The sequence below is a fragment of the Nerophis lumbriciformis genome, linkage group LG18 (assembly GCF_033978685.3).
Source record: "Nerophis lumbriciformis linkage group LG18, RoL_Nlum_v2.1, whole genome shotgun sequence".
In the NCBI taxonomy this organism is placed as follows: Eukaryota; Metazoa; Chordata; class Actinopteri; order Syngnathiformes; family Syngnathidae; genus Nerophis; species Nerophis lumbriciformis.
This window is the reverse complement of record NC_084565.2, coordinates 5,552,501-5,575,773: the sequence shown is the minus strand read 5'-3', so window position 1 is coordinate 5,575,773 and position 23,273 is coordinate 5,552,501. Positions and strand designations below refer to the sequence as shown.

General features: G+C 38.3%; 2 protein-coding genes across 7 annotated transcripts in view; one reads left to right on the top strand and one right to left on the bottom strand.

Moving 5' to 3' along the window:
• Window positions 1–13,050, bottom strand: part of LOC133617528 (AP-1 complex subunit sigma-2-like) — a 35,156-nt gene extending 22,106 nt beyond the window's left edge. For 5 of the 6 annotated variants that reach the window (XM_061977519.2, XM_061977522.2, XM_061977520.2 and 2 more), the window contains exons 1-2: window positions 11,850–11,993; window positions 11,297–11,475 (exon numbers count right to left, since the gene is read on the bottom strand). In XM_061977519.2, the coding sequence (XP_061833503.2) occupies window positions 11,297–11,475; window positions 11,850–11,972 (302 nt within the window). In that variant the 5' untranslated portion in view covers window positions 11,973–11,993. Of the gene's footprint in view, window positions 1–11,296; window positions 11,476–11,849; window positions 11,994–13,032 lie in introns of those variants that run through there. The other variant, XM_061977521.2, reaches the window with a different exon arrangement.
• Window positions 13,051–15,113: 2,063 nt separating this feature from the next.
• LOC133617527 (retinoschisin-like) lies at window positions 15,114–23,003 on the top strand. Its single transcript, XM_061977517.2, has 6 exons — window positions 15,114–15,291; window positions 15,376–15,401; window positions 15,511–15,670; window positions 19,164–19,305; window positions 19,373–19,568; window positions 22,637–23,003. The coding sequence occupies exons 1-6, from the start codon at window positions 15,237–15,239 to the stop codon at window positions 22,796–22,798; spliced, it is 741 nt and encodes a 246-aa protein (XP_061833501.1). The 5' UTR covers window positions 15,114–15,236; the 3' UTR covers window positions 22,799–23,003.
• The last annotated feature ends 270 nt before the right edge of the window (window positions 23,004–23,273 follow it).

Here is a 23,273-nt window from a genome sequence, read left to right as displayed (position 1 = left end):
CCTGGAAAGTTATCATAGTCCACATTTTTCAACCGTTTTTGACCATTCCACCCTCAAAACATTCTTCTTGATTGGGACAACAAAACTACTATTTTTCTTTTCGTACAAATTCACGGTTTTCCCAAAATTCCAGGAATTCCGAAATACCAATACTCAATTCGAAATGTTACAATGTCAACATTTTTCAACCGTTTTGAAAAATTCCGACACCAACCCATTCATATCATCGAGACCAGGGGTCGGCAACCCGCGGCTCCGGAGCCGCATGCGGCTCTTTGATCACTCTGATGCGGCTCAGCTGCATACTTGCCGACCCTCCCGATTTTTCCCCCGGGAGATTTCCGGATTTCGGTGCCTCTGCGTGCCAGCCCAGCCTTTTGATGTATGCATCTTCTACTTGCACACGCAAGTGACAGCAAGGCATACTTGGTCAACAGCCACACAGGTTACACTGACGGTGGCCATATAAAACAACTTTAAGACTCTTACTAATAATGCGCCACACTTTGAACCAAAACCAAACAAGAATGACAAACACATTTCGGGAGAACATCTGCACCGTAACACAACAGAACAAATACCCAGAATCCCATGCAGCCCTGACTCTTCCGGGCTACATTATACACCCCTGCTACCACCAAACCCCGCCCCCACCCCTACCCTCCGTGCGTCGGTTGAGGTGGGCGGGGTTTGGTAGCAGGGGTGTATAATGTAGCCCGGAAGAGTTAGGGCTGCATGGGATTCTGGGTATTTGTTCTGTTGTGTTACGGTGCAGATGTTCTCCCGAAATGTGTTTGTCATTCTTGTTTGATGTGGGTTCACAGTGTGGCACATTATTAGTAAGAGTCTTAAAGTTTTTTATACCGCCACCGTCAGTGTAACCTGTGTGGTTGTTGACCAAGTATGCCTTGCTGTCACTTACGTGAGCAAACAGAAGCCCCATACTACGTGTGGCTGGGCCGGCACGCTGGTTGTAATGGCCGCTAAATGCTGTACCATCGCGGCACGTTCGAGAGAATAGTTGCCCTGAAATTCGTAGTCTGCCGAAAAAATCGGGAGGGTTGACAAGTATGACGCTGTCAAGCGCCATTCATATAAAACTTGCGGGCCGCACTAACATTCAATTTTCATATTAAGGTGTGGGCCGCGTGTCTGAGACCCTTGGTTTATACATAGCACAAAGCAAAAAAAAAACTTTGTATGCAGTCTTATTTCATTTTAAATTTGATTTTTGTGGCTCCCATTGCTTTCTTTAATTTGTGAAACTGGTCAAAATGGCTCTTTGACTGGTAAAGGTTGCCGACCCTTGATCTAGACAATTGTTATATTGCTGAAAAAAATCCTGTTTTTCCCGAAATTCCTATTCAAATGAATGGACGTATTCACACACTGCCCTTCACTTATATTGAACACAAAACATGTTTTCCCGGAATTTCCAGTAATTTCCCCCCCATTGACAATGAATAGGAAACATACAATCGACTGCATATCCCACATTTCTCATCCTTTTTGAACCGTTCCACTATTCACACACACCACTCACCTTGGACGATCAAACTAACATTTCCCAAGTTCAAAAACATTCCAGGAATTCCCAGAATTCCCGGTTTTCCAGAGCCCTATTTTCACCTTTTCCTGCAAAGTTTTCATAGTCCACATTTTTAAACCGTTTTTGACCATTCCACCCTCAAAACATTCTTCTTGATTGGGACAACAAAACTATTTTTCTTTTCGTACAAATTCACGGTTTTCCCAAAATTCTGAAAAACCAATACTCAATTCGAAATGTTACAACGTCAACATTTTTCAACCGTTTTTAAAAATTCCAACACCAACCCATTCATATCATCTAGTACAATTGTTATATTACCTAGATTGTCAAAAAAAATCCTGTTTGTCAGGTTCAAACACTGATGACATCTATTAAACAAGACAAGAAGCAAGGAATTAAACAGAGACAGAATTAAATTTGGCTCAATTGAGGAGAGACGTCTGGGCTGTTCTCTTGCACAGTCTCCACTACGCTCTGGCGAAAGATTTTACGCCCCCTCTTTTATTTGGACTTTCCCTGATTACATGGCAACAGCTGTTTCTAAGGGACGGGGGTCGTAAACAGCCATCGCCTTTAATTAAAACAGTTCAAAGAAAAGGTTGTAAAACAGTTCAAAGAAGCGGTGCCTGGAGGGGAGTCTGGTCCTGCTTTGTAGTTCTCGGGTCAAGACAATATCTTTCTGTTGATTACAATACATGAAAGAAACAGAACACCTCCATGTTGCTTCCCATCCTACACAGTAGAGTTTTACAAGCCTTCTGCTTGGTAGGATTAAAGACAGCTTTTGTCCTCTCGCCGGGAACTCGTTGAAACACAAAGTTTTGTAATAACTTAGATACAATTATTCTAACACTGTTTTTCCCGAAATTCCCAAATTTCCAGGAACTCCCTATTCAAATGAATGGAAATATTCACACACTACCCTTCACTTATATTGAACACAAAACATTTTTTCCCGGAATGTCCAGTAATTTTCCCATTGACAATGAATGGGAAACATACAATCGACTGCATATCCCACATTTCTCAACCGATTCAACTGTTCCACCATTCACACATACCACTCACCTTGGACGATCAAACTAACATTTCCCAAGTTCAAAAACATTCCAGGAATTCCCAGAATTCCCGGTTTTCCAGAGCCCTATTTTCACCTTTTCCTGCAAAGTTTTCATAGTCCACATTTTTAAACCGTTTTTGACCATTCCACCCTCAAAACATTCTTCTTGATTGGGACAACAAAACTATTTTTCTTTTCGTACAAATTCACGGTTTTCCCAAAATTCTGAAAAACCAATACTCAATTCGAAATGTTACAACGTCAACATTTTTCAACCGTTTTTAAAAATTCCAACACCAACCCATTCATATCATCTAGTACAATTGTTATATTACCTAGATTGTCAAAAAAAATCCTGTTTGTCAGGTTCAAACACTGATGACATCTATTAAACAAGACAAGAAGCAAGGAATTAAACAGAGACAGAATTAAATTTGGCTCAATTGAGGAGAGACGTCTGGGCTGTACTCTTGCACAGTCTCCAATACGCTCTGGCGAAAGATTGTACGCCCCCTCTTTTATTTGGACTTTCCCTGATTACATGGCAACAGCTGTTTCTAAGGGATGGGGGTGGTAAACAGCCATCGCCTTTGATTAAAACAGTTCAGAGAAAAGGTTATAAAACATTTCAAAGAAGCGGTGCCTGGAGGGGAGTCTGGTCTTGCTTTGTAGTTCTCGGGTCAAGACAATATCTTTCTGTTGATTACAATACATGAAAGAAACAGAACACCTTCATGTTGCTTCCCATCCTACACAGTTGAGTTTTACAAGCCTTCTGCTTGGTAGGATTAAAGACAGCTTTTGTCCTCTCGCCGGGAACTCGTTGAAACACAAAGTTTTGTAATAACTTAGATACAATTATTCTAACACTGTTTTTCCCGAAATTCCCAAATTTCCAGGAACTCCCTATTCAAATGAATGGAAATATTCACACACTACCCTTCACTTATATTGAACACAAAACATTTTTTCCCGGAATGTCCAGTAATTTTCCCCATTGACAATGAATGGGAAACATACAATCGACTGCATATCCCACATTTCTCAACCGATTCAACTGTTCCACCATTCACACATACCACTCACCTTGGACAATCAAACTAACATTTCCCAAGTTCAAAAACATTCCAGGAATTCCCAGAATTCCCGGTTTTCCAAAGCCCTATTTTCACCTTTTCCTGCAAAGTTTTCATAGTCCACATTTTTAAACCGTTTTTTGACCATTCCACCCTCAAAACATTCTTCTTGATTGGGACAACAAAACTACTATTTTTCTTTTCGTACAAATTCACGGTTTTCCCAAAATTCTGAAAAACCAATACTCAATTCGAAATGTTACAACGTCAACATTTTTCAACCGTTTTGAAAAATTCCAACACCAACCCATTCATATCATCTAGTACAATTGTTATATTACCTATATTGTCAAAAAAATCCTGTTTGTTAGGTTCAAACACTGATGACATCTATTAAACAAGACAAGAAGCAAGGAATTAAACAGAGACAGAATTAAATTTGGCTCAATTGAGGAGAGACGTCTGGGCTGTACTCTTGCACAGTCTCCAATACGCTCTGGCGAAAGATTGTACGCCCCCTCTTTTATTTGGACTTTCCCTGATTACATGGCAACAGCTGTTTCTAAGGGATGGGGGTGGTAAACAGCCATCGCCTTTGATTAAAACAGTTCAGAGAAAAGGTTATAAAACATTTCAAAGAAGCGGTGCCTGGAGGGGAGTCTGGTCTTGCTTTGTAGTTCTCGGGTCAAGACAATATCTTTCTGTTGATTACAATACATGAAAGAAACAGAACACCTTCATGTTGCTTCCCATCCTACACAGTTGAGTTTTACAAGCCTTCTGCTTGGTAGGATTAAAGACAGCTTTTGTCCTCTCACCGGGAACTCATTGAAACACAAAGTTTTGTAATAACTTAGATACAGTTATTCTAACACTATTTTTCCCGAAATTCCCAAATTTCCAGGAAATCCCTATTCAAAAGAATGGACGTATTCACACACTACCCTTCACTTATATTGAACACAAAACATGTTTTCCCGGAATTTCCAGTAATTTTCCCGTTGACAATTAATGGGAAACATACAATCGACTGAATATCCCACATTTCGCAACCGTTTTGAACCGTTCTAACATCCACACACTACACACTCTGGACTGATCATGATCAGTATGATTACCCGGAATTACCAGTAATTTTCCCCCATTGAAAATGAATGGGCAATATGCAAACCTCTCCATATCCGATCCAACCGTTCCACCATCCACACACTCCACTCACTTTGGACAATCACACTAACATTTTACAAGTTCAAAAAAATTCCAGGAATTCACAGTTTTTCAAAGCCCTATTTTCACCTCTTCCTGGAAACTTTTCACAGTCCACATTTTTCAACCGTTTTTGACCATTCCACCCTCAAAACATTTTTCTGGATTGGGACAACTAAACAACTGTCTGATTGTGGCAGTCCGCTCCCTGTATGATCAGTGCCAGAGCTTGGTCCGCATGGCCGGTAGTAAGTCGGACACGTTTCCAGTGAGGGTTGGACTCCGCCAAAGCTGCCCTTTGTCACCGATTCTGTTCATAACTTTTATGGACAGAATTTCTAGGCGCAGTCAAGGTGTTGAGGGGATCTGGTTTGGTGGCTGCAGGATTAGGTCTCTGCTTTTTGCAGATGATGTGGTCCTGATGGCTTCATCTGGCCAGGATCTTCAGCTCTCACTGGATCGGTTCGCAGCTGAGTGTGAAGCGACTGGGATGAGAATCAGCACCTCCAAGTCCGAGTCCATGGTTCTCGCCCGGAAAAGGGTGGAGTGCCATCTCCGGGTTGGGGAGGAGATCTTGCCCCAAGTGGAGGAGTTCAAGTACCTCGGAGTCTTGTTCACGAGTGGGGGAAGAGTGGATCGTGAGATCGACAGGCGGATCGGTGCGGCGTCTTCAGTAATGCGGACGCTGTATCGATCCGTTGTGGTGAAGAAGGAGCTGAGCCGGAAGGCAAAGCTCTCAATTTACCGGTCGATCTATGTTCCCATCCTCACCTATGGTCATGAGCTTTGGGTTATGACCGAAAGGACAAGATCACGGGTACAAGCGGCCGAAATGAGTTTCCTCCGCCGGGTGGCGGGGCTCTCCCTTAGAGATAGGGTGAGAAGCTCTGCCATCCGGGAGGAGCTCAAAGTAAAGCCGCTGCTCCTCCACATCGAGAGGAGCCAGATGAGGTGGTTCGGGCATCTGGTCAGGATGCCACCCGAACGCCTCCCTAGGGAGGTGTTTAGGGCACGTCCGACCGGTAGGAGGCCGCGGGGAAGACCCAGGACACGTTGGGAAGACTATGTCTCCCGGCTGGCCTGGGAACGCCTCGGGGTCCCACGGGAAGAGCTGGACGAAGTGGCTGGGGAGAGGGAAGTCTGGGCTTCCCTGCTTAGGCTGCTGCCCCCGCGACCCGACCTCGGATAAGCGGAAGAAGATGGATGGATGGAAGGGACAACTAAACTATTTTCTAAAACTAAATTCCCGGTTTTACCAAAATTCCAGGAATTCCGAAATACCCATTTAAATTCAAACTGTTACTACGTCAACATTTTTTAACTGTTTTGAAAAATTCCAACACCAACCCATTCATATCGTCAAGGATGATAGTTCTACATTGCCCAAAATATCTAAAACTTTTGCACCATTTTTTTTTATCCGATTCTTATCTTTCAACTATCAACCCACACCACTCTTCATATATGTTGAACGCAAAATATGTTTTCCCTTTACCAAAATTCCCTGTTTTCTGGTATTTTTCTCCTCATTGAAAATAAATAGGCAATATACAAACTTCTCCATATCCCACATTTCTCAACCGATTAAACTGTTCTACCATTCACACACACCACTCACCTTGGACAATCAAACTAACATTTCCCAAGTTCAAAAACATTCCAGGAATTCCCAGAATTCCCGGTTTTCCAAAGCCCTATTTTCACCTCTCCCTGGAAAGTTTTCACAGTTCACATTTTTCGACCGTTTTTGACCATTCCACCCTCAAAACATTCTTCTTGATTGGGATAACAAAATTACTATTTTTCTTTTCGTATAAATTCCCGGTTTTACCTAAATTCCAGGAACTCCGAAATACCCATTTAAATTCAAACTGTTACTACGTCAACATTTTTTAACTGTTTTGAAAAATTCCAACACCAACCCAATCATATCTTCAACGACAATGCATTTTCCGAAAATTCATGTTTTTCCCAAATTTCCCAAATTTTCAGGAAATTCCCATTCAAATGAATGGACGTATTCATAGTTCTACATTGCCCAAAATATCTCAAAATTTTGCACCATTTTTTTTTTAAATCCGATTTCGACCTTTCAACCATCAACCCACACTACTCTTCACATACTGTTTGTTGAACGCAAAACATGTTTTCCCTTTACCAAAATTCCCTGTTTTCCGGTATTTTTCTCCTCATTGAAAATAAATAGGCAATATACAAACTTCTCCATATCCCACATTTCTCAACCGATTCAACTGTTCCACCATTCACACACACCACTCACCTTGGACGATCAAACTAACATTTCCCAACTTCAAAAACATTCCAGGAATTCCCAGAATTCCCGGTTTTCCAAAGCCCTAGTTTCACCTCTCCCTGGAAAGTTTTCAAAGTCCACATTTTTCGATCGTGTTTGACCATTCCACCCTCAAAACATTCTTCTGGATTGGGACAACAAAATTACTATTTTTCTTTGCGTATAAATTCTCGGTTTTCGGAAAATTCGAGCAATTCCGAAATACCAATTACCAATTCAAAATGTTACGTCAACATTTTTCAACTGTTTTGAAAAATTCCAACACCAACCCATTCATATCATCCAACACAATTAGTGTACTAACTATATTTTCACAAAATTCAAGTTTTTCCCAAATTTCCAGGAATTTCCCATTCAAAATAATGGACGACAATGCCCAAAATATCTAAAAAATGTTGCACTATTTTTTTTTTTTACCCGATTCCGATCTTTAAACCATCCACCCACACTGCCCTTCATATATTTTAAATACAAAACATATTTTCCCTTTACCATAATTCCCGGTTTTCCTGACATTTCCGCTAATTTTCTCCCCATTGACAATGAATGGGAATTATAGAATCTAATGCATAGCCCACGTTTTTCATCCGATTTGAACCGTTCCAACATCCACACACTCCACTCACCCTGGACATTCAAGCCAGCGTGTTTCCCGATTTCCGAAAATTCCCAGATTACCAGTAATTTTCTCCCACTGAAAATGAATGAAGAATATATATTATATAATACATATATATATTATCATATTTCTGAGTGTCAATGACAGTTACAAGTCCAAGATGTTAGACGGCAGAAGTGTATAGTCTATGTTGTTTTGTCTTTTGTGTTGCGCCCTATAAAGTGTTAATACTGTAAGTATTGTACTTATTACGCACCAGCGGTTTGATTGTAACGTGCATCTTCGTTGTAGTTGTCATGAACACATTTGTAAGTGTTGAAATCACTAATGCTAGCCAGTAGCATGTCAATAGCCCAGCCAATGTATATTACCATTAAGCTGTCGCATTTTTGGAAAAGTGGAACTCTACTGGGGTGGTTTGTTTTTTTTAATCACTTCCTTTGTTGGCGTGTAAAATCGCAGCATTACTTCAAGGTAGTTTAGCTGAGTCAGCTCTCGGTGCTGCTGGAGTGATCGCCGAGTGCCGAAGTGAGTCAGCAACCGGGTGTGACATATGAGTAAATTAATTATAGCTAAATTTATTATGATTCCGGCCTTCCTGGACTGATTAGCTGTGAGACACCACACATGATGCACATGTTCTCCAGGATGTTGCAGACTGACGTTTTGGGTCGTGGAAGTAGTTATCTTGGGGTGTTTGTGAGGTCACATGGCAACGCTGGTGTGTCATAAACGGTCCAATTGTGCTGAGGCGGCACCGAGAAGCTAAGCCTGATCCTGCCACAGGTTCTTTGCCGCTGATAATCCCTCACGCGCTCTCCAACGTGACCGCCGGCTCGAGAAGGAAGTCGTCTGTGATCCTGGAGGGTATTTGTCAACGCTTTTTTTCTTTCCACATCACAGGAAGTCACCACAACTCCAACAATCAGTGTTCCGCCATTAAACTGAAGAGAGTACTGGGCATTTTTGAAGTAAGCGGTCCAATTAAGAGGAAGAACAAATGCTTCTTTTTTTTTTTAATCTAGACTTTTTGACACTTGAAAAAAATCCTGACTTTTTGACAGAAAAATCCCAATTTTTTTGACACTTAGAAAAAAAATCCCGATTTTTTTTGACACTTAGAAAAAATCCAGACTTTTTGACAGTAAAAATCCAGACTTTTCGAAATTTAGAAAAAATCCAGACTTTTTGACAGAAAAAATCCAGACTTTTTGACAGAAAAATCCAGATTTTTTGACAGATATCCAGACTTTTTGACACTTAAAAAAATCCAGACTTTTTGACAGCAAAAATCCAGACTTTGACATTTAGAAAAAATCCAAACTTTTTGACAGAAATCCAGACTTTTTGACAGCAAATATCCAGACTTTGACACTTTAAAAAAATCCAGACTTTTTGACAGGAAAAATCCTGATTTTTTGACACTTAGAAAAAATCCTGATTTTTTGACACTTAGAAAAAATTCCAGACTTTTTGACAGCAAAAATCCAGACTTTTTGACTCTTAGAAAAAAATCCAAACTTTTTGACATAAAAAATCCAGACTTTTTGACATAAAAATCCAGACTTTTTGACAGAAAAATCCAGACTTTTTGACAGAAAATCCAGACTTTTTGACAGCAAATACAGACTTTTTGACACTTAGAAAAAATCCAGACTTTTTGACAACAAATATCCAGACTTTGACACTTGGGAAAAATCCCGATTTTTTGACAGAAAAAAATCCCGATTTTTTGACGGAAAAAATCCAGATTTTTTGACAGAAAAAAATCCAGATTTTTTGAAAGAAAAAAAATCCCGATTTTTTTGACACTTAGAAAAAATCCCGACTTTTTGACACTTAGAAAAAATCCCGACTTTTTGACACTTAGAAAAAATCCCGACTTTTTGACACTTAGAAAAAATCCCGACTTTTTGACACTTAGAAAAAAATCCCGATTTTTTGACACTTAGAAAAAATCCCGACTTTTTGACACTTAGAAAAAATCCCGACTTTTTGACAGAAAATCCCGACTTTGACACTTAGAAAAAATCCTGACTTTTTGACGCTTAGAAAAAAATCCCGATTTTTTGACACTTAGAAAATATCACGACTTTTTGACACCTAGAAAAAATCCCGACGTTTTGACACCTAGAAAAAATCCCAACTTTTTGACACTTAGAAAAAATCCCAACTTTTTGACACTTAGAAAAAATCCCAACTTTTTGACATTTAGAAAAAAATCTTATAATATGCTAACACATTTACGAGTGTCTGTGTTAGTATTATTAACTTCCAATGGCATTCTTTTTGTATTGTTTCACTTTCATAAATTCCTCAGTAAATTCACCAAAACGTCACCGTGGAGTTATTGAGTCTGTTTAGCTGATCGGAGAGCTAGTTTGCGCAGCTAGTGGGTCCATGACAATGACTTCTGTTTTGTTTGATCATCCGTTTTACTGCCGTGTTACATGGAAACAATTGAGGTATTTGAATAAACATTTGTAAAATATTTCTGTGTAAATAACTCATTTCACAACGTATATATCTGCGGCTAATATATGGAAAATATTATTTTCTTCTAAAGTTTAGTGGGTGCGGCTTATAAACCGGTGCGCTCTACAGTCCAGAAAATATGATAATAATAATATACTACAGTATATTTTTTAGCATTTTTTTAACAATAAAAAAAAAATTCAAAATACTATGGTGGGAAAAGCTGAAGATGTAAAATACTAGAAGCTCTCACAATAAAAAGAAAATAAAAATATACACACCGTTTAGTTAGTTAATTAAAAAATACAAATAATACTTTTAACTTATGAAATAATTAATTGTGCTGGAAAGTTCAAATTTGAATGACAATAAAAAGGAAGTCTAAGTCTAATTAGAAAAATTACAATGACAATAATTAACACTGTTAAATTATTATTTTCGTACAGACATAATGTTTTAACACTAGGTTATGCAGTTACACAATGTTATTACTATTATTATTATTATATTCTGACAGGAGGCGTTAACGGCATATTGCTGGGAATAAAACCAACAGTAAAAATGTAAGGAAGAAGAGCAAAAAATCAGAACGTAATGAGAAAAAGCTGACATTTTCAAACTAATATTTAGTAATAATATATACTTAGTCACTGATAACATAGAGCTGATAAATATATGGCCCTAAAGTGTGAATGTTGTCTGTCTATCTGTGTTGGCCCTGCGATGAGGTGGCGACTTGTCCAGGGTGTACACCGCCTTCCGCCCGATTGTAGCTGACTACGAAGGGAATAAGCGGTAGGAAATGGATGGATGGATATATAATATCACTTTCAGCATTAAATAAAAACATTTTTACAACTTTTTTAGTTTGGAGCTACGAAATCGCCGGGCCAAATAGTGTCAGCAGGTGTCAACTGCAGAGAGTAACAGGCACTCGCTGAAGGAGGCGATGTGTTGCCAGATGCAGAAAGGTATGTGTGGCGCGTACACGCACCTCTTGTACACCACCTTCATGTCCCTCCACTCCAGAAAGCTGCACATCTTGGGTTTGCGCGCCAGGATGGTTTGCACCAGTTCCCTGCCGATCTTCTTCTTCTCCTTGTCCGACAGCGGCACGTACCACTTCTGGAGGCGAAGCTTGCCCTGTCTGCTGAAAAGAAGCATGAACTGCATCTGAAAGGAAGGAAGACCGGAAGTGAGACAAAATGTCCTCACCAAGACAGGAAGTGAGACAAAATGTCCTCACTAACGCTGTTTAGGACAGAAATAAAAGGCACACTTAGTTCACAATAAGCACAGAACAAATGTTGATGAGAAATAATAGGAAAACAACAGCTAATGAAGGTTGAAGGTCAATAAAAGAGGAAAAGGCGGCGCATTAAAATCATTCAGAATTCAGACATGCCAGAAGACCACCATAACACGACCTAACGGAAGTACAGTCGGCGTATTTTGGCAAACACTAGCCATTTACGAATCACAACACAGGACAATAAAGCAACAGCGTAACTTAAACACATCAAAAGTGTTTAAAACAAACTTGTTACCTTTAATATTAGCACACTTTTCCACTCCGAAGAAGAAATGTGCCACCCATCACCGCCCGCAGCCGCTGCTACTCGCCATCGAGTCCCTGATTGGACAGAGGAACGCGAAAGTGGATGATTCATTGGCTACAAATTTAATTCCCGCCTTCTCTGTGATCCGGATCTGTGACGTCGCGCTGTATGGCTGCTGGAGATGTCAATCAAAGCCCGGCGGCGCGGATTGGACGAGGCAAAATAAATAACGGTTCAGTATAAAAATTCTCATTTTGATGATTACTTCGAACTTACTTATATGTATAGCCCACTTCTGTCAATAAACGTTAGTTTTATATTTCAACTATTAAGTTTTGTTGTACTCGCATAATCCATAAAAATAGCTCAAATGAAGTAGGCCAACAAAAACAACCAATATAACATAAAAACATTGATTTTGACCGGATTCTACCTTGTCCTGAAGTATGTCAATACTATTAACTAAATCATCAGAATTTACATGAAATATTTAACCTAGTGACCTTTGACGTTTTCATCCTTTAACATTGGAACAGAAAAATAATCGAGCCCAAATATTATTACCCATTTATTATTCCATGCATTTAAGACAAAGTGATCAGGTGTATTTAAGTAAAAAAAAAAAAAAAAAAAAAAAAGTGTATTTAAAAAAAAAAAAATCATAAAAAAACATGAAACTGTATTTCTTCATTTGCTGTTCGTTTTAACAAAATAAAAAAAGAAAATTATCCATGTAATGAAATTAATAAAGCATGCACGTATTGCACAATTTTATTTTTTAATGCATTTCTTAGTTGTGTTGCATCTAATTAAAATGATCATAACAATGTTGTCATATAAAATACAGTATGTTTAATGAATGATTATATTAAAAAAATATTTTATATATATATATATATATATATATATATATATATATATATATATATATATATATATATATATATATATATATATATATATGTATTTTGTATTGTTAATTAAAAATAGAATAATTAAACAATGTTGTTTCTAAAATTATAAATAATAAAATATTTGTGTTTGTATAGTTTTGATTATTTTGTGTAACAATACAAATATCGAAATCTAAAGACAGGCTTGTACGCTGTAGAACTTGTGTGAGGTTGTTGCTTGCATGTGTAAGAAAAATATAATAATGGAGAATATTTACCTGTGACCTTACATAGGTTCCACTTCCTGTCCCTGATAAAGTTACTTTGTATCCTTGATAAAGTCACTTCCTGTCCCTGCTAAAGTTACTTCCTGTCCCTGCTGACGTTATTTATTTTGCCCCTAAAGCTGTTTCCTGTCCCTGCTAAAGTTATTTTTTGTGCTCCTACAGTTACTTCCTGTCCCTGTTAAAGTTACTTCCTGTGGTCCCTAAAATGACTTCCTGTCCCTGTTTAAGTTACTTCCTGTCCCTGCTAAAGTTATTTCTTGTGCACCTAAAGTTACTTCCTCTCTTTGCTAGTGACTCCCCGTCCCTGCTAAAGTGACTTCCTATCCCTGTTAAAGTTACTTTCTGTGCCCCCTAAATTGACTTCCTGTCCCTGTTAAAGTTACTTCCTTTGCCCCATAAAGTGACTTCCTGTCTTTGTTAAAGTTACTTCCTGTGCCCCCTAAAGTGACATCCTGTCTTTGCTAAAGTTATTTCTTGTGTCCTCTACAGTTACTTCCTGTCTCTGCCAAAGTTATTTCTTGTGTCCCCTACAATTACTTCCTGTCTCTGCTAAAGTTATTTCTTGTGCCCCCTATAGTTACTTCCTGTCTCTGCTAAAGTGACGTCCTGTCCCTGCTAAGGTGACTTCCTGTCTCTCATAAGGTGACTTCCTGTTCCTCATAAGGTGACTTTCTGTCACTGTTAAAGTGACTTCCTGTGCCTCCCAAAGTGACTTCCTATCCCTGTTAAAGTGACTTCCTGTCCCTGCTAAAGTTATTTCCTGTGCCCCCTAAAGTGACTTCCTGTCCTTGTTAAAGTTACTTCCTGTGCCCCCTAAAGTGACTTCCTGTCTCTGCTAAAGTTATTTCTTGTGCCCCCTATAGTTACTTCCTGTCTCTGCTAAAGTGACGTCCTGTCCCTTCTAAGGTGACTTCCTGTCTCTGATAAGGTGACTTCCTGTCTCTGATAAGGTGACTTCCTGTTCCTCATAAGGTGACTTTCTGTCACTGTTAAAGTGACTTCCTGTGCCTCCCAAAGTGACTTCCTATCCCTGTTAAAGTGACTTCCTATTTTAAAGTGACTTCCTGTCCCTGTTAAAGTGACTTCCTATCCCTGTTAAAGTGACTTCCTATCCCTGTTAAAGTGACTTCCTATTTTAAAGTGACTTCCTGTCCCTGTTAAAGTGACTTCCTATCCCTGTTAAAGTGACTTCCTGTCCCTGTTAAAGTTACTTCCTGTGCCCCCTAAAGTGACTTCTTGTCCTTGTTAAAGTTACTTCCTGTGCCCCCTAAAGTGACTTCCTGTTCCTCATAAGGTGACTTTCTGTCACTGTTAAAGTGACTTCCTGTGCCTCCCAAAGTGACTTCCTATCCCTGTTAAAGTGACTTCCTATTTTAAAGTGACTTCCTGTCCCTGTTAAAGTGACATCCTGTCCCTGCTAAAGTGACATCCTGTCCCTGTTAAAGTTACTTCCTGTGCCCCCTAAAGTGACTTCCTGTTCCTCATAAGGTGACTTTCTGTCACTGTTAAAGTGACTTCCTGTGCCTCCCAAAGTGACTTCCTATCCCTGTTAAAGTGACTTCCTATTTTAAAGTGACTTCCTGTCCCTGTTAAAGTGACTTCCTATCCCTGTTAAAGTGACTTCCTATTTTAAAGTGACTTCCTGTCCCTGTTAAAGTGACTTCCTATCCCTGTTAAAGTGACTTCCTGTCCCTGTTAAAGTGACTTCCTATCCCTGTTAAAGTGACATCCTGTCCCTGTTAAAGTTACTTCCTGTGCCCCCTAAAGTGACTTCTTGTCCTTGTTAAAGTTACTTCCTGTGCCCCCTAAAGTGACTTCCTGTTCCTCATAAGGTGACTTTCTGTCACTGTTAAAGTGACTTCCTGTGCCTCCCAAAGTGACTTCCTATCCCTGTTAAAGTGACTTCCTATTTTAAAGTGACTTCCTGTCCCTGTTAAAGTGACTTCCTATCCCTGTTAAAGTGACTTCCTGTCCCTGCTAAAGTGACATCCTGTCCCTGTTAAAGTTACTTCCTGTGCCCCCTAAAGTGACTTCTTGTCCTTGTTAAAGTTACTTCCTGTGCCCCCTAAAGTGACTTCCTGTGCCTCCCAAAGTGACTTCCTATCCCTGTTAAAGTAACGTGGAGCATTAGGGCAGATGGGTTGAGTGGATTAGTGTAATCTCCTCAGTGCACATTGGAGCAGAAGAAGAGGAAGATGAAGGTCTTCACTCCTTCAGCGGTGGTCCTCTTGGTCCTCATGGTGTCTCAGGGTAAGTCTCTCACTGAATGTCCACCAAAGTCTTGCAAAGAACCTTCACGAGTGTCTTCTTACCTCCCATGCGTGTGCGGTCCAGACAAGACTGCTGTTGACGCTCAGGAGGTAATAATAATAATAATAATAATAATAAAAATGTGGGGGGGAAACAACACGTCAAAGTCCTGCAACACAACTTCAAGCTCAGCCTTTGAAACTATTCTTGCTTCACGAGATCCCGCAGGAGGAGCAGCAGCAGATCCTGGAGACCTGGACCAGGAAGGTCCAAACGTGTACCTGCGACTGTGAGTCGCCCACACGCTTCCCACCCACTGAAACCTCCACCTCGCCACCACCTCCTCCTCCTCAGAGTCACCTGCTGACTTGCATGCCAGGTGAAATGACCTGGACTGACTGTCTTAGCATGTATAGCATGTTTTAGCATGTCTTAGCATCATTGGCGTTGTTAGGCCTATTTTAGGGGGGCTTAAGCCCCCCTAAATAATTTGGTGTTTTTTGGGTTTTTTTTTTTACAAATAAATGCCGACATATTCATTATAAAGAGGTCCAAATATGAGTTTAAATAAATAATCATATAACCTGTTATTATTCACTCAGTTTCCCCTCACTTCGTAGCGTAAGGTAGAGAGCCCCTTTCGTGCGTCGGTATCCAATCCATTCCAGTTGTTCATATAGAAAATGCCCACATCATTCAAATTCCAGCCCGCATTTTCTCTGCGACCTTGCTTGCGGTCCTGCAGGTGTACGAAGCACATTATCTTCCTTTACAATGAGTGAAGCTGCACAAAACCTTGTGTGTGCAATTGTAAATCACTTATTTTTTAAGTTTTGTATTTGTTGTAGAATCTATATAAAGTAATATACATAAGCCTATTGTTAAAATAATGAAAAAAACATCATTAAATATATTTATTTTATTGTATTGTTACATTAATAGCTGTTTTATTATTATAGGATGGCTTGTTAAACATTTAATAGGATTTTCAGAGGGAGGAAAAACTAAGACATTTAATATAAAATGTAAAATGAATAAATACATAAAAAGAAAAAGAAAATATATGGTTAAAAGCCATAGTCCCGGGGAGCATTTAATTTCGTCCCGTGCCTTTAAAAAAAAAAGAAAATAATAACAATGAATAATTTCTAAGTCTTTGTTAGCCGTTTGTGAAGTTTTGTGCTCGTGCGTAACATTCGCTCGCATCCTGTGCATCTCCTGGGGGCAAAGCCCCCCCCTGTCCTTAAAAGCTAGTGACGCCCCTGCTTAGCATGTTTTAGTATGTCTTTGCATATTTAGCATGTCTTAGTATGTTTTGTTATGTTTTAGCATTTGTAAATATCAGTGACGTGCAGTCAGGGGAGGCAGATGAGGCGGGGCCTCACCTGCCATCAAGGAAAGAAAAAAAAATTAAAAAAAAAAAAAAAAATTAAATTGTTTTATGTATTATACTATAAAATTATTTTCTATTTAACTTCATCAGTTTTAGATTATTTTTATTCAAAATCGCTGAATTTTTCACATTTGCCGTTCAAATACTGAGAAGAGACTTGCGGTGAGTCACCAGCCAGTTGTGCCTCACCATGGATTGCGCAATGACTCGGCTAACTGCTGGCCTGCTGTGCAGTGAGACCGTATTGCTATATGAACTATATTATACATTTCCATAGTTTAGTTAGCTGAGGTATATAATGTACAGTGTATTTTGTCAACAACTGTATGTGTGTAACGTATTTCTTGTGCTGAGCGATCATAAAACGGCTGCGAAGACGCACTGGCTGAGGCTCGCAGTAATCCCGCCTCATGGGGGTTGAGGGCGGTAGTGATCCCAGGGATCATTCTTGCGACTACTCGGCTATAGAATAAGTGACAACAAGCAGCAACAGTTAGCGATCGTTTATATTTTCCTCTTGCCTGGACTTTTAACATGGAGGATTACATATCTAAAATAAAACAGTTTTCTAAACTGGACTTTCAATGGAAGCAGGAGGTAATAATTAAAGGAAGATCTCCATTCGAGACAGAGAGACTTTTAAAACTGGAGAAAGATAAGGAAGACTTTTATAAACAAGTTATCGATGCTTTTGTTCAGAAGGAGCGGCGCATGGACTTCATTTATAAGTAAAGGTAAGACCATAATAACATTTTGTTTTAATTAAATGTGCTTTTTTGTGTGCTACAGTTTGTATGTGTAAAGTTAAAGTTAAGTTAAAGTACCAATGATTGTCACACACACACTAAGTGTGGTGAAATTTGTCCTCTGCATTTGACCCGTCCTCTTCTTCACCCCCTGGGAGGTGAGGGGAGCAGTGGGCAGCAGCGGTGTCGCGCCCGGGAATAATTTTTGGTGATTCAACCCCCAATTCCAAGCCTTGATGCTGAGTGCCAAGCAGGGAAGAATGCTGGTATGAGCTTTAAAACAACCCGTTAACTGCTGCCAATCAAATGGTGAATAAGATACTCTTTAAGGTTCATATGTTTGTAAATCTGACTGTGATGAAGTCAGTGCCTCACCAGCCATCAACCTCACTGCACGTCACTGGTAGTTATGTCTTACTTCTGGGGCTGAGTTCAAAAGCTCCTCAGTGAGATCTGCCCAGAGTTCTTTAAGGCTCTGGATGCTGTGGGGCTGTTTTGGTTGACAAGACTCTGCAACATTGTGTGGACATCAGGGGGTGGTGCCTATGGATTGGCAGACTGGGGTTGTGGTTCCTCTCTTTAAGAAGGGGAACCGGAGGGTGTGTACCAACTATCGTGGGATCACACTCTTCGGCCTTCCCGGTAAGGTCTATTCAGGTGTACTGGAGAGGAGGCTACGCCGGATAGTGGAACCTCGGATTCATGAGGAGCAGTGTGGTTTTTGTCTTGGTTGTGGAACTCTGGACCAGCTCTATACTCTCGGCAAGGTTCTTGAGGGTGCATGGGAGTTTGCCCAACTATTTGCCCATACTAGTCATTCGACCGTATGGGGCTATCTGTGTGATCTGTGTCAGAGCTTGGTCCGCATTGCCAGCAGTAAGTCAGAACCGTTTCCAGTGAGGGTTGGACTCCGTCAGGACTGCCCTTTGTCACCGATTCTGTTTACAACTTATGGACAGCATTTCTATAGGCGCAGTCAAGGCATTGAGGGGATCCGGTTTGGTGCCTTTAAAACTAGGTCTCTGTTTTTTGAAAATGATGTAGTCCTACTGGCTTCATCTGGCCAGGATCTTCAGCTCTCACTGGATTGGTTCGCAGCCGAGTGTGAAGCGACTGGGATGAGAATCAGCACCTCCAAGTTTGAGTCTGTGGTTCTCGCCCGGAAAAGGGTGGAGTGCCATCTCCGGGTCCGGGAGGAGATCTTGCCCCAAGTGGAGGAGTTGAAGTAGCTCGGAGTCTTGTTCACGAGTGAGGGAAGAGTGGATCGTGAGATCGACAGGCGGATCGGTGCGGCGTCTGCAGTGATTTGGACACTGTATGGATCCGTTGTGGTGAAGAAGGAGCTGAGCTGGAGGACAAAGCTCTCAATTTACCGGTTGATCTACGTTCCCATCCTCACCTATGGTCATGATCTTTGGGTTATGACCTAAAGGACAAGATCACGGGTACAAGCGGCCAAAATGAGTTTCCTCCCCTCGGGTGTTGAGTCTGTCCCTTAGAGATAGGGTGAGAAGATCTGTCATTCAGGAGGAGTAAAGTAAAGATGCTGCTCCTCCACATCCAGAGGAGTCAGATGAGGTGGTTCGGGCATCTGGTTTCCTTGGGGAGGTGTTTAGGGGTAGGAGACATATTAGATATACTTTTGCATTTTCTATTGAATAACTTTGATTTCTAAATTACAGCAACATTTGTAGTTCAGAAGGGAATAAGAGAAGAATATTTTTCGTTCCCAGAATGTTCGTACCACCAAGCGTTGGGCTTTGAATCTGGATCAGTGAGTCCAGAACAGATCAGCTGCTCCCACCAGGACCAGTACACCAGCTGGTACTCTTCCTGGGTCCCAGACCGAGCTCGCCTCAACAACCAAGGCTTCGGGTAGTCCCTCCCATACCTGTTGTGCCCGATTATGAATATGCAGGAATATTAATGATGCCTGGTTCAGGTGCGCCTGGCTCTCCAAGTACAACGACCAGCACCAGTGGATCCAGATGGACCTGAAGGAAGTGGGCGTGGTCTCGGGGATTATGACCCAGGGGCGCTGCGATGCTGACGAGTGGATCACAAAGTACAGCGTTCAGTACCGGACCTTGGACTCGCTCAACTGGGTTTACTACAAGGACCAGACCGGCAACAACCGAGTACGTTGGAGTTGTTTCTTCATTTTCATCCCAAACAAAAAGCTGCACTTCGGATTCAAACGTGTCAAGAAAAACCAAAACGAGGCTTCGAAGTTTACAATAAATCAGCATTCAATTTACTCCGGATTTTTATGCTGACATTGATTCTCAATACAATATTTGATAATATATATGATCAATAATACACAATATTATATATATATATATATATATATATATATATATATATATATATATATATATATATATATATATATATATATATATATAATATTGTGTATTATTATATATTCTCTCTCTCTCTCTCTCTCTCTCTCTCTCTCTCTCTCTCTCTCTCTCTCTCTCTCTCTCTCTCTCTCTCTCTCTCTCTCTCTCTCTCTCTCTCTCTCTCTATATATATATATATATATACTGTATATATATACATATATATATATATATATACACACAGTGTATACATATATAACTTTTTTATTTGTTATATATTATTTATATATATATATATATATATATATATATATATATATATATATATTTATATATATATATATATATATAAAAAAATAAAATAAAAAAAGCTATATATAAAATAAAATTAAAAAATATATATATATGTATATATATATATATATACACACGTGTGGATCGTAAGATACAACATTTAAAAAGACAACAAAAAAGGCTAATCTAAATCACTTAAAATTTCTCCAATAAAGATATATCAATTTAAGGGCTTCTGTACTTTTATTCATATTCTGAAGTTTATTTTATTTTTATTTTTAGCTATTTTGTTTGGACGAGCGACTTTATTCCGTTTTATTTAACTGCAACTTTTATTTTTTTATTTTTTCAATGAACAACATCCACAATAACAATAAAACATGTGAAGAAAGAAAATAAATGTGAATACAAATAGAGTATTAAAAATAATAATAATAATAAACAATATGATAAAATACACAATTCAAAAAGACAAAAACAGGCTAACTAAATCACTTTAAATGTTTTCAATAAAGATATCAATTTAAGGGCTTTTGTACTTTTAATCATTTTGGGATCTTTTTGTTTTGTGTGTGGGTTTTTTGTTGCTTTTTTTCAACATATTCAACAATTTACACATCAGGTTGAGCAAATTATGATTTTAATAAAAACATGTCAAGGAAAGAAAATAAAAGCAAATACAAATAGAGAATTAAAAATAATAATAAACAGTAGGATAAGATACAACATTTAAAAAGATAACAAAAAAAAGGCTAATCTAAATCACTTAAAATTTCTAAAATTATTATTTTTTTGCTTTTTTGTTTGGACAAGCGACTTTATTCAACTGCAACTCTTAACTTGTTTTATTTTTAAATATATTTTTTTATTTTTTTATTGAACAACAAACATATCCATAATGTACATAAAAGTCAAAGCACTTTCAACTTTGTCAACAATTTACACATCAGGTTGAGCAAATTATGACTTTAATAAAACATGTCAAGGAAGAAAATAAAAGCAAATACAAATAGAGTATTAAAAATGATAAACAATAGAATAAGATACAAAATTTAAAAAGACAGCAAAAAAAGACTAATCTAAATCACTTTAAATTTTTCCAATAAAGATATCAATTTAAGGGCTTTTTTACTTTTAATCATTTTCGGAAGTTTTTATTATTTATTTATTTTTGCTTTTTTGTTTGGACGAGCGATTTTATTTGGGTTTTTATTCAACTGCAACTTTGAACTTGTTTTATTTTTATATATATATTTTTTTTTTATTGAACAACAAACATATATTCATAATGTACATAAAAGTCAAAGCACTTTCAACTTTTTCAACAATTTACACATCAGGTTGAGTAAATTATGACATTAATAAAACATGTCAAGGAAATAAAATAAAAGCAAATACAAATAGAGTATTAAAAATAATAATAAACAATAGGATAAGATACAACATTTAAAAAGACAACAAAAAAAGGCTAATCTAAATCACTTAAAATTTCTCCAATAAAGATATCAATTTAAGGGCTTCTGTACTTTTATTCATATTCGGAAGTTTATTTATTTTTATTTTTAGCTGTTTTGTTTGGATGAACGACTTTATTCCGTTTTATTTAACTGCAACTTTTATTATTGTTCTATTTTTTTTTTTTTCAATGAACAAGAAACATACATCTACAATAATAATAAAACATGTGAAGGAAATAAAATAAAAGCAAATACAAATAGAGTATTAAAAATAGTAATAATTAATAATAATAATAATAATAAACAATATGATAAAATACACAATTCAAATAGACAAAAACGGGCTAACTAAATCACTTTAAAAAAAAATTCAATAAAGATAATTTAAGGGCTGTTGTACTTTTAATCATTTTGGGATGTTTTTTTTGCGTGTGGTTTTTTTTGGTGCTTTTTTTCAACATATTCATCAATTTACACAAATTATGACTAATAAAACATGTCAAGGAAGGAAAATAAAAGCAAATACAAATAGAGTATAAAAAACAATATGATAAAGTACAAAATTCAAAAAGACAAAAAAGGGCAAACTAAATCACTTTAAATGTTTTCAATAAAGATATCAATTTAAGGGCTTTTGTACTTTTTAAAATTTTCCAAGATTTAATTGATAATTTTTAAACCATTAAGCCAATTAGAAAATGTAGGTTTTACTTTCAGAAATCGACATTTATTTAGAAATTTTTTTACCTTGGAGCATAATAATGTTGACAAATCTTACAAAAATGCCAAATGAGGTCTCTTCTATAGTGAATGGGGACATCTCCACACCCTTTAATCATTGCCGGAAGTAGCCCGAAATTGCGCGCGCCGATTACTTCCGCATGAAAAGACACTGTGGTAGAAGAAGTAGTTCCATGAAAGTAACACTGCCAACTAGTGGCCTGACGTGAACATTACACGCCCTATTTACTTCTGACCTTCCGCTGGAATCGCACCTCCCCTTTATCTCTAAAATCCTCAAAAATGCACAGCAGCTAAATGAAATGTACACGCGTGACATGCAAATACTGCAGACGGGTCGTGGGAATGACGCGTCTGTTTCACATTCAGGTCTTCTACGGGAACTCGGACCGCTCGTCCACCGTCCAGAACCTTCTGCGTCCGCCCATAGTGGCTCGCTTCCTGCGCCTGCTCCCGCTGGGCTGGCACACCCGCATCGCCCTGCGCATGGAGCTGCTCATGTGCCTCAACAGGTGTGCCGTCGGCAGTTAATATGTGTCCTAAATATTTATCATACTTCTTGTCTTCCTGGTGAATGAAATGTCACTTTCAATATTAGAATATGACTTCATAAAGGATTTTTTTCCCTTCTGAATAAAATAAATCAGATTTTTCTCTCGCAACAATTGTAATCATTGGTTGTTTTCCAACCAAAAAAAAGGCTATGAAGTAATATTTTTCTAAGGGTATTTCAGGAAAAATAAAGAATATTCTTAGAATAATTTGTTTTTTTACGTAATAAAAAAGCTCTTAAATAGGATTTATTTGAAAAAAATGTTCCCAACATTGTAACAAGAACAATGTCGAACGATTAAACGAATCAAAAGAGTTGTTTCTTTTTTTATTGTGAAAATGAAAGAAAAGTCAAACTTTGACAAAAAAATAGTGAACTATACTGTATACTATTTTGTATACTATGACTTGTATTATATTAAAGATACACCTTTTCATGTAGAGTCTATACATG